The sequence below is a fragment of the Poecilia reticulata genome, linkage group LG17, assembly GCF_000633615.1.
Source record: "Poecilia reticulata strain Guanapo linkage group LG17, Guppy_female_1.0+MT, whole genome shotgun sequence".
Classification (NCBI taxonomy): Eukaryota; Metazoa; Chordata; class Actinopteri; order Cyprinodontiformes; family Poeciliidae; genus Poecilia; species Poecilia reticulata.
In genome coordinates, this window is record NC_024347.1 from 18334075 (window position 1) to 18346263 (window position 12189).

A 12189-nucleotide genomic window follows, 5' to 3' on the forward strand; every position below is an offset into this window, starting at 1 on the left:
AAAAAAACGAGTTGAAGCCAAAAGAAATCCATCAGCAGTATTCACAGAGCTTTTCAGGCTTTGTACAGCGGTTAAACTGCTCCTTTAGGGCCCAGGCTGGATTGAACGTACTCTGTTATATAGAGACGGTAAATACACACCGAGGAGCGTTTGTCAGTGTTTGTGTGTGTGTGTGCGCTTTGTACAACAGCCTGTAAATTTTGCAACTACGGCCCTCATTAGTCATGCACTTTAAACTCACATAGAGCAGCAGAAGATGTTCGGATGATGAAACGGACTCTCTATGTCGTCCTTACGGAGTCGGCCGCTGTAGAGCCGAACRAGGCGCCAACGGCGACTGGTGTTAAGATGGTAATTACAATGTGCTTTACTGCTAAGTTGGGAGCCCTGTGTCCAGCTGCAAGGATCTTTAGAAGCTGCCTTTGTCGTCGCTTGAACAGATCCCAGAAAATACATTTTTGGGGGCTGATCCGTAGACCAGTATCCAATACCAAAAGAAAGACCAATGCTGATGACAGTATACCTTAAATAATACAGTCTGCAATTTCCCTTTGCTTTATTAATAACATGGACGTATTGCATTTCATTTGACACATAAACCAATAACACATGTTGTTATTAGTCATGGACAGAGACTCTTAGATTTGTGYATTGCTCGTACATTAGGTAGTTTGGATCAATACCATCGTGTGCTTATGTCAGTAATTCCCTTGTCATTCTGTGCTTTCAGTGTTATTCGCTCTTTTCAGTTTTTAGCCCACATTATTCGCACAGGAGCCAATGATTCCATGCACTTTTTGTTGGCTCCCACTCAACAGGATCTTGTTTTGGCGAATTCAACGTAGGACCAGATTTAATTATGGAAAGTTTTTGGTCGCTCACACATGCAGACATCTAAAACACATACACACGCACGCATACRRATATAAAACTGTAAAGCTGGTGTTGTTATATGTTAATGTCAACAAATCCAATTTGAAAGACTTAAACAACAAAGTACTCTAAAATTAGACAATGGGGCTTCGTGTGCTCGTGGAACAGACGTAACTATACTAGYGCTAGCACACATTTACCACGTATTATCATTTACTAAAAAATGGTGTGGACACCATCTCATTTTTTTGTGTTAGGAGGACGTAATAAAGCATCGCTTAGTCTTYAACAGGTCTTAAAATTYGGTGAATAGCCTCAGCTGAAATGTAGCGGCTCATAACATCTTATAGTGTCATAAATTAATATCTACAAAGCTTAAATGCAGAAACACTGTGTGAGAAACCAGGAAAAATATTGCTGCTTTATGTAAATGCAGATGATGAGTAACAGCATGTTGCTTCTTATCAAACGTCCCAGATTACCTGAAAAATAGCAAAGGGGACCGTCCGATTAAAGCAGACGTTCGGGGAAGTTGCAGGTTGCGAGTGTTCTTGTGTCGAATATCAACACAAACAAATAAACAAATTCATTTTGTAAAATAAATAAATAAATGTTGCTTAAACAATTCACAATGAGACAACCTCTTGTGAGTCCTACATTTAAACAAACCACAAGACTATATGGAACAATGCATTATTAAGGCCACTGATGTTTTGTTATAATGCAAAAAAAAAAAAAAAACATTTTCAGTCAAATCAATCAAGCTCAGCAAACACCTCACTACTGTGAGGCACAGTGTTGGAGGAGGGATGAGTGGGCTTGTTTAGCCCAGAACCGTAGGCATACGACACGCCCCAGACAATACCACCCCGGGCAGAGAACCATAATGCAGAAATAAAGACCCTAAGTTAAAGTATATGATATTATCTATCACAGAGTTAATGTTTCACCTTATAGAACACCGATTCTTTAAAATCTACATCAGAAAGCTGCACCAAAATCTTAGCACRCTGTGTAAAATGTAAAATAGTACTCAGTAATTTCAGACCTCAACCTGAATAAAATGCTCTCGAAGCTGAGCMTGAACTGCCRCCTGCAAATTATAAAGAAGTCACAGAAAAGACAATTACTGTACGGTACTGCTGTTAAATTTAGTGCTCGCTGAATAATGGTGGATATATTATTCACACAGTGGTTCTGAGTTCTGACAATATGTAATGCGCTATGAGCCGTTTCTGACCTGATGTTGTATTTACCGTGATTTTTAGACCATAAAAGAACCAAACACATTTTTTTATTTATGTCTTCATGAAATAGGCGCATGCACTCTGATCTCACTGTTAACACTTTTTGTTTGTTGCAACCACAAACATTAATAGATTTTAATGGGATTTTAAGACACCAGTATAGAGTAACATGTAATTGCGAACTGAAAGGGAAAAGATACAAAAATATGAAAATGTGTATGTTCTAATCAACCCATTTCTCTAAATAAAATCATGTGTGACCAATTGCCTCCTGGTTAGAAAATAGAGTCCAGGTGTGTTTTGTTTATTTTAAACACTGAGGATACAGCCATGCTGCAAACGCCTCAGGGAAAAACCAATTATTAGTAGAAAAAAATAAAATAAAACAAATGCTTGCAGTTTTGAATTGCCACTCTAGGAGGCAAGAAGGGCCTCTGGTCAGATTAAAGCAAAACTWAATGGGCAGATGTCACATTTTAAGCATTTCATTCATAAATAAAAGTATTTTTTCTCTTTCCTCTTGAAATCCCAATAAAATGCATTGAAGTGTGTAGTTGTGATGTGACCAATAATAGTAAGAATAAGTTTAGGGGGTAATATTAAACATATTGCCATTTGCCAATGAGTCACTCAAATGCTTCAGCAGACACCCCTTTGCTTACAATCAATAGGACTTATTTTAACCAATCACATGACTCGAGCCAATTACTTCAGCAAAAGATTACACACCTGAAATCTTTAGACCCGAATCACGAAACAGGTATCCCGTTTTATCCACAACTGTGATGTAGAAGATCTTCTTGTGATCAGGGGTTTGTTAATCTCACAAGTATSCAGCTACTTCAGAAGGAACTCTGATTAACATCAGGAGCCAATCTAGGCACTAACTAGTCCTTGTTGAGTTTCTCTACCAGCTCAGCATTGCTCCCCTGCAACAATGCAAATACTCCTAAATAGACACTTCACACTTATTTTTAGTCAAATAACAGTTTTCTTCCCTGTTGAGGCCAAGTTGCTTTTTTTTTTCCTACATTGTGACTTGGTCAGCAAAATTCAGTTTCGCTGTTCAGCTGTGATTTGTGAGCCTTGTGCTTTAAGCTTTCTGACTTCACACCTCCTGATTTCCTGTTTGTCGTTAACAAACTTTATCAGCAGCACACGAGGGGGAAAGGAGGCTTTCTGCAACATTTGTCTGGGACCATCCTTGTTTTCCGACRATAAACAAACCTTGATGCGGACACTTTTGAAAATACAGAAATATTTGGTCTTTCATAAATGATCTGTTGATGGCAAAAAAAAGAAATAATAATAATTAATAAAAAAAAAGAAATAAAACCGACCCTCCCCTATCAACAGACATTCGCTCACATCACTGGGTTAGAAACACAAGTGTCTAGGCTGGACTGATGCAAATTTCAGAAACAGATACACTTATGAGGCGACAGTATAGATAAGTTTTAGATTAGCCTTCTGATTGGTCCTTGGTGTGGACAGTGCTACCCTCTCCCCCAGGTTCTGATTGGTCCGTGTTTAGAGTTGGACTCCTGTGCTCTTGCTCCACCTCGTCCGGCGCCGGCGTGGGGTCGGCGGGGTCGTGGTCGCAGCCCAGCTCCGACTCCTCAGTGTGAGAGGGGCTACAGTCAAAAGTAAACTCTGATTGGTCCTCGGTGAATGAGGGGCTTTCTTGAAGGACGAGGTCTGACAACTGGTTATCACTGTTTTCAAACTGCAAATCAGTCTTGTCTGAGAAGCTGACGGGGACGTCTTTGAACGAAAGGTCCAGCTTTTTCGCCGCATTCGGAGGCTTAGGTTCCCGTGGCAAAGACAGCCCTCTGTGACGCATGCACAGCTTGTGTAGTTCTGTTACCTCAGATACGCTCGTGCTGTTCCCACTGTCACGGAAACTGGCCAGAGGAGGGCGCACTTTCACTCCAGTCACTGTGACCGAGCCCTCGATGGCCTTACGCAGCTGCGAACGCCGAGAAGCAGGCGGCAGGAAAACAGGAAGCAAGCACAGCCAGTGGGAGCACAGAAAAAAAARRRRRRRRAAAWTKKWAAWTWAAWWWYYTTWAAAMMAAMMMMWWARGGKTWAAAAMAAATTTAAGAAATCACATGAGCACCTCTTTGAGAGAAACCACTCCAACTAGCCGTCCCATGCTGGTCACGTAGGCGTGACCCAGGCCCAGCAGAGAGAAGATAGTGTGAGTCTGGGGTGAGGAGGAGAGGTGGGTCATGGCCTGAATACAGACTTGAAAGGGGCTCATTTGCATTTTGCATCTGGGCTGTGTGAACTGTCATGCAGGGAACGGGACAGCATTGTATTTTTGGCTTTCAAGACGGTCACTGAGTCAGATCCAGGCGATCTTAGACTCACTGATCTGTGCTGAGGAGATTTTTCCACAGATTTCATTTACAGAGACAGGATAGTTTAGAATAATTATTCACAGAATATTTTTTTTTTAGGACGATTAACTGTTTTTATCCAAATTTAAACTGTTGAATCAYGACAGAGCAAATATAGCGATCATATAGAAATGATATTAGAAGCAAGTTAAAGATTTCCTCCAGAACACAGAGACGACATTTGCTCAAGTTATGAACGTTCGGTGAAATAAGAGCACCCYGTTTCTACAGGCGCCGTATCAAATGCAAGCCCTCTTCTGCATGTTTAAATTACAGTTCTGCCAGTTAAATTTAAATCAAATGGTATTAAAGGTCGCTGGCTATTTCTGTACCTTGTGCAGAGACGTTTGCTCCACCAGCTGGAAGGGGGCGGGATCAATCTTGCAGTTCTTGAAATCCACCAGCTGATCAAGCTGCTGATCCTCCCACTCTGCTATCTGCAGAGGGATAGAAACCAGAGTTAAAAAAAAACAAACTGTTTCAAATATCTGAATTACAGAAGTCCTCCTGACTTTTCAAGTCTCACCTCTGAGGGAGTCATGCAATCTTCCACTTCAGAAGACTCCTAAAAATACAAAAAAAAGTGAGACAATCAGTGTTTTTTTTTTCTTATACATAAATCTTTAAAACTGTATAGTTTGGAAAAACACATCAAAACACATTGCAAGGCAGCAGATGGTTTTAGTTTCAATTTTGAAAAAGTTTCAGATGAAAAAAAAAAAGCGTAATGTGTTTTACTGTGCCTTTTCAGACATAGCCACACCATAATAATGTTTTCATATTTTGTCATAAAACAACAGCAAACTTCAAAGTATTTTGTTGGGATTTTATGTAACAAACTCAAAAGATCAACTAATTTCAAAATAGTCAGCCCAGCTGAGTAAGTAATTTGTAGAGCCACCTGTCACTGCAGATGCATCCCAAATCTTTTATAGTTTGTTTACCACTATTTCAGGTCAAGAGGCTGGATTGTTTGGCTGTTCTTATTTTTATTTATTTATTTTTTTTGCACGATATCTCCAGATCAGGCTGCTTGGATGGAGGGTCTCTGTGACTGGGTCTCTCAAACACTTTAATACTCTTAAATCTACAAACTACTTAATTGTAGCTCTGGCTGTAGGTTCAGGATTGTTATCCTGCTGTATCCTGAGAGCTACCGCCCCAGTCTCAAGTCTTTCACAGCCTGTAGCTGGTGTTCTTCAAGGTTTACTCCCATCCAATGTCTTGTCAACTTCAGCAAAGTTTCCCGTCTCTACAGAAGAAAAAAAAATCCACACGACACGATGCTGCCACCACCATTCGCGGCGACAACAAGGCAAGGTGAACAATGGAACGCTTTTCACCATTCAATCAACTTCTAAATGCACTCTGTTGCATTTTTTWATCTTTGTAAGAGAGGCTTTATATTTCTTTCMRAGATTTATTTGCATGCACTGCATTGAATTAGTCTAAATCCCAAATAAAACATGCTGCGTTTGTGGCTGTAAAACGACAAGATATGGAAAAGATCAAGGGGTGTGAAAACCACTCTACAGTTTCATTAATGCAGGAGAAGAAATATGTTAAAAAATGCGCAGTCACACTGAACAAGTTTAGAGTGAAAACATCTGAAAGCACGAGCATCTTGACCAATCTCACTGTCTCTCTCTCTCTCTCTCTCTCTCTCTCTCTCTCCCCAAAAAGCCACTCTGCTGCTTTTGGTTTGAGCACCACAAATATTTTTGCTCCAGCACTTACTATGCGCACGTCGCAAGGCAACAGTTACTTAGCAACAGTCTCTAGGCGGCAGACAGTCTTACCGCCATGGAGATCCTCACTCCTTTGGGCTTGGGCTTTGTTTTGTCAGGAGACGCCGGCCCGGCCGGACTCTTCCAGCCGGGGGAGAGAAGGCATCACAGCACAAGATTAACACAAGGTTCACATGAAGCGGACAGTTTCTAACCCTGTGTGAACATGGCAGCCAGACTTCTGCAGGGAAGAAGTCTCTGTGATGTAAGCACAGCTTTACTGAAAGGCTGTAATTACTGCACCACAGATGAAGACGAGGGGACGAGGTCTTTACGAGACACCCGATTCTACCGCAGCTCTTTTGAATGCTTTAYGTACAAGCCAGGATAAATGTATCGTTCGTTCCACATCTTGTTTTTAAATCCTCTTTGAACATCTACCACAGAAGAAACTGTGTTAACTATATTTACTTATTTCAGAAGGATGAACTCCCATTACAATGAAGGCCAAAGAGGAGGATAAGACTAAAACCCACACGTTTGAGTCATCAAACTACTAGCGAGCCTTTTTTCTGTTCCGCTTTGGAAAAACTCAGTTCAATTTATAATTAAGCTCATAAAATTTAAACGTATGTTTAATTTTGTCTCTTTGTTTCAGTGTTTAGTTTAGGAAACTCAACATAYTATGGTACAGCAGTAGTGGCTGTTCTACATTTACACGATGAMATGTTTTTATTTTGAACCAAATAGTAACTAGAAAATAATCATTCTGATTTGTTTTRTTATTAGTATTATTAAGCATGATCTTGCTACTATATATTATTCTAACAAACTAATCATGATATTAATGATAAATGAAAGGAAAATCTAAATGTTTCTGATGGCAAAAATTTAATACAAATATTCTTTTGTTAGTAAAAGTTTAAAATGATTAAAGATTCGTTTACTGACGCACTACCTTCACAAAATAAACACCTCACTGCTGTTGCAGTGGCTTCCTCTCGATTTCACTTTCCAACCTTTATGTCAGCAGATCTTGTAGTCAGACGGGGAAAAGAAATCACACATTAAGAAATACATTTTTAAAAGCATTTTTGGTGGCACAATTACTGCCAACTCCCAACAGTTCATCTAAAATTAATGTCACAGAAGTAATTTTGCCACTTTTACTTTAGTTTTATAGGTTGATCAGGGTTTGTATAACTTCCAGTAATTACGTGGTGACTTTCGGTGTCCCTGGAATAAATTTATGAACATGAAGCACGGGCCCATTTTTCTTAGCTGTTGTCCACTCGGGTGGATAAGGACCCAAGGTGATCTTGCCTCCATGGAACGAGGAGGCTAATGAATGAAGTTAAAAAAAAATAAAATAAAAAAAACTTACTGTTAGAAAGTCATAGCAAAGACAAGTTGGTGTCAGAAGAAGGTTTTAGATGCTATCTACATGGTAATGAGTTGTTTGCAGAGGCAGCCCACAAAAAGGTATCTACCATCACAAAACCATGTGGAGATAATACTTTTAGTGCTACAGGGAATTCAGCTGGACCTGTATGCTTTGGTCAGATTAATTTAAGATTGAATTTTTCCTCCAACAAGCAGAAAAAATTCTTGGGGTGATGCTYCGGGTCTATTTCTCTTAGAACATGTAGAGTTCATATTTTTTACCTCGCTGAGTAAAAGTCGTCAAATTAACGGCCGGGTTTTTCCACGCTGTTTATTGTCAAATTACGCTGTGTTTATGCGGGAAGCTGAAGAAGTCAAAGACAGACCGATAGCTGTGCCTCGACTCGTGGCTCCGCCTCTGGGCCAAACTCTGACTAAAGCGAAGTGAAATGTAGGATGTTGGAAGACTGGCAGTGAGAGCGCTGTGCAGTCACCAACTGATCGGATGGAGCTGTGCACAGCGAGAACCGAATGACATCCCACTGCAAAGCTCTGGTGCCTTTGGGTGAGTCCTATCCGACAGCAACAGGACAGCAATGAGCCATGGACTCAGAGAGAGCGCATCYTCCCACACAGCACATGTCACACTCGTCCTTCCACGTAAAGCTCACACCTAAATAAACTCGGTTTTTCTCACCTCCAGCAGCTCGTTGTCCGGATCCGCACAGGAGAGGGTCTGTGAGCCTGACGGAGGTAAAAAAAAAAATTAAAACTTGAACAGATTTTATTAAATCTGCTTTTGATACTTAACAGTGTTAAACAGTGCCTTGAAAAGTGTTTTTATCAGAGACAAAACTTTTACCAACCAGTTTTTGCTCCATTTACAGCTAAGGTTATATCTACACATAAACGCAATAAACAAACATTTGTGCATATAATATGACAAACTGTTGAACGTCTAAAACGTGTCAATGCTTTTGCAAGGCACAAAATTAACATGTTCCAGTTCTTGTTTCTTGTCCGCACRTCTTGGTTTAAGTCACTTACTGTTTGGCGTCTCTGCGTCGCTGATGGCCGACACGGTTTTCAAGGCTGATTTCAGAGGAAGCTGAGCGTTGGAAGCCACCGGGCTGAAGGAGGAAGACTCCTCTGTGGAGATCTGCACGGACAACGCATTAACAGGAGAGAACGGACACAGACACATGCAGACAAATACACAAACGCACACAGATCGGCCAAGCGCATGCACAGAAACAAACAGGACAGCACGGGTAAAGGCACAGACAACAGAGACACAAAGGAGAGATGTTAATAGAAAAGTTTTAATATTTCACATTTTGTATATTTTTTCAAAACACTTACCACCACCACAAAAAACAACAACTAAATAAATAAAAAAGCTGCAGCTGTGCCTTTACCTACTGCTCGGTGCTTCACTCATGCTGTTTCTGATCTACTTCTAGTCTACTGCTGCATCCCACCCCAAGCCTGAGCTCCACCCGACCCTGCCCCGGCGCCCCCGGACGCCTCACACCTGCTGGGTGCTCACCAGGAAGCGGACAACTTGGCGAGCACTGGTGTTGGTGGGAGTGTTGAGGTGAACGTGGGCGCAGGGGGAGCTGGGGGTGCTGTCGGAGGTCAGGCTGGGCAGGGGATCGTGAGCACCGTTGTCCTGGGCCAGCTGACGAAGGTACTCGAGCCTCCGCTGGCGGCTCAGCTGGAGAGACAGGAGCGACTGGAGCTGCAATCGCTCTATGGAGCCCAGCAGGATCATGGAGTCTGAGGGAGATGAAGGCCAGGTCAGTCTGTCATGCATTAAATCAGCAGGAAAAAGTGAAACCATCCTGTATTGGCTCATAAAACGCAGATCCCCCTCTGTTTTTGTGCCTTTTATACAAGCATCTACTTCCTATTACCTGGCATTACAGATATTCTGTTTTGYACGGACAGAAGGAGTGAGTGAGACGGAGACCACACACCAAGCTAATTATTGTGGGCACCAAGTGGTCACTCAGCGGTGCAGAAAATGTTAAAAGGGAATTAAGTTCAGGTCAGRCTGGAGGACATTTAAAACAATTTAAAATATGACATTTTTAATATGCTCCAATGTAAAAAGGATAACGGAAAAACACAATGTGCATTGATAAGAACWAGAAAAAAACTGTGAAAAAGAAGGAAAAAACCCTYTAAATTTATTTTCAGCAGCATTTTGAGAATAAACAAAACATACAATGGGTTATACTGTATATTGTAATTTCATAGTCAATCGATTTGTAAACAGAACGGGGGAAAATGAAAAAAAAAAACATCTGGRGGAGGTAAGGAAAGAAGAAATGACATGGATAAGTGAAGAAGTTCAAAAGAAACAAATTAGAAACTCTGAGTTCAAAATGCTTAGGGTGTGTTTATAGCAACTAATAATAAATAAGATYATCAGAAAGGAAAACACCTCTGATGCCGTCCAAATTCAAAATAGAAATTTYCCTCTTAAGCTGAGAACGATACAAATGYTCTAACAAAATCTAAAGACCCTGTCCCTGGCTGAGCCTCCCCCTGTTCCAAACAAGAAAAAAACAAAACAATGAAAACAAACCTCTACATTCAACCAGGGCGAGGGTTTTTAGATGCCCTGTCAGCAGCATCTCCTGCAGGTCTCTGTACGAAGAATTCAAGGTGATGAAGCGCACATCTCGSACCATGATATCCTCTACGCGGATGTTATACTTCCTAAATGATGGAAGAGAAGTTACTAGTTTGGTGATGGAAAGAGAGAGGTCAAAAAATATAAATGAAGTCAAAACAAACGAGGACTCATAATCGCGTTAGGTGAGAGCAAAAAAAAAAAAAAAGGCCAAACTCACTCGTGATGTCCCATCCCCAGCTCTGGTAGATACGGGAGCTTCTTGATGCGAATGATGGAGTCGTAGAGGGACGGCTGGAGCGCTTGTGCCACGGCGTTGGCCAGAATCACTGCGATCATCACAGGCAAGATATGGGAGATCTGACCGGTCAGCTCAAACACAATGACCGCTGTGGAAACAGTGTGAGTGACCGCACCAGAGAGCGCTGCAGCCCCTGCACGGAGAAAAGGAAAAGCAGGTAAATATTTGCCTTCTTAGATCTTCAGTCGCATGAAAAACAGGCTTTCATTACTCTTACTTTAAACAATTCTCATTTAAAGATGCTATTGTTTTTATGTGTTGATTTTGTCATTCAAAATTTKTACTATATTTTGATTCTAACAGTAATCATTGCACCAATCTTATTTTAGATGTTTTGCTACGTAGCATTTGCTGCSTGCAAAGTGATTAAWATGTGCTGAAAGTTCAAGGACACAGCAAATAAAGTCACCTAAGCCGCATAAGATGACTATAAAATCCTAAGTAGAAGGAGCTGGGAGGAGTATAAAAGCTGATTTATAGCAACTCACCAACAACAGCATAACCACCGGGAACTATAGGATACACATCTCCGTGGATGCCATCGGGGAACATGGTTGCCATGATTTCACCAACTAATCTGCCGAATGCTGCACCTGTCAGTCAACAACACACACAGAACGCCGTTCGTCCTAAAGAGCTCCCTTGGAAAAAAAAAAAAAAACAAAAGGAAAGATGCCGACTGTTCATTCACCAATAAGAAAGACGGGCATGAAGGCTCCACACGGGACCGGCATGGTGGTGGCGACAGCAGACATCCAGAACTGAAACACAGAGAAACGTTTGGGTGAAAAAATAAAATGCAGAGYTTTAGGCCATAGTCTGCTGTGAATACCTTGTGGCCAGATACKGTCAGCAGTTACACAGAAAGACGAATATCRCGCTACGCAAACTTTGTGACTTCATGAAAATATGACGGAAGCGGGTAAAAGCAGTCAGCGTTCACCTTCATGACGATGAAGAGGATGAGCGTGATGAAGACGTTGACCTGGGGGTGTTTCCAGGCGTGATGGTGGCTGATGTAGTCAAACTCCTCGGCCACACCCTGGCGACACCAGGTGCGGTTGTCGAACAGAGCAACCAGAGACTCGTGCTGYGTCAGCTGACAGACAGGAAAACCGTCCGTCAGTTCAGAGTGTRACAGAAACAAACCCTCGCCACAACATAGATGTGGCACTCGCAAAAATAAGAAAAAAAAATAAAAAAATTTGGTAACACTTTAGTTGACGGGATGTGCATATGACCGACATTACACCGTCATAAACATGACATAACATCTGTCATGAACATGAACGTGTCTTTATGAATGTTTATGACAGTTGTCATTCGGTAAATAATGACACTTTAAATGTAAAGTTGCTCTAAAAGTTGCATTAAAAGCCCATTAGAAGTGCTAACTTTGCATTTAAGTGTTGTTATAAGCACAGGAATGCAAAGTTGGCCATTTTAATTGACTTTTAAAGCAACTTTTAAGGCAACTTTGCAATAAAAATGTCATTATTTACTGAATGACACTTCRTGACAACAGTCAGACATTCATAAAGACTCCTTCATGCTCATGACAGATGTTATGTCATGTTTATGACGGTGTATTGTCAGTCTTATGCACACCCCCTT

At 41.1% G+C, this 12189-nt stretch overlaps 1 protein-coding gene across 1 annotated transcript in view; it reads right to left on the reverse strand.

The window, feature by feature from the left end:
- Window positions 1-520: 520 nt before the first annotated feature.
- Window positions 521-12189, reverse strand: part of clcn2a (chloride channel, voltage-sensitive 2a) — a 32675-nt gene continuing 21006 nt past the window's right edge. The window contains exons 8-21 of the mRNA XM_008434191.2: window positions 12182-12186; window positions 11519-11789; window positions 11267-11336; window positions 11064-11168; window positions 10495-10708; window positions 10227-10360; window positions 9168-9412; window positions 8681-8792; window positions 8331-8377; window positions 6323-6391; window positions 5050-5088; window positions 4856-4960; window positions 4241-4327; window positions 521-4089 (exon numbers count right to left, since the gene is read on the reverse strand). Of these exons, the coding sequence (XP_008432413.1) occupies window positions 3583-4089; window positions 4241-4327; window positions 4856-4960; window positions 5050-5088; window positions 6323-6391; window positions 8331-8377; window positions 8681-8792; window positions 9168-9412; window positions 10227-10360; window positions 10495-10708; window positions 11064-11168; window positions 11267-11336; window positions 11519-11789; window positions 12182-12186 (2010 nt within the window). The 3' untranslated portion in view covers window positions 521-3582. The remainder of the gene's footprint in view (window positions 4090-4240; window positions 4328-4855; window positions 4961-5049; window positions 5089-6322; window positions 6392-8330; window positions 8378-8680; window positions 8793-9167; window positions 9413-10226; window positions 10361-10494; window positions 10709-11063; window positions 11169-11266; window positions 11337-11518; window positions 11790-12181; window positions 12187-12189) is intronic.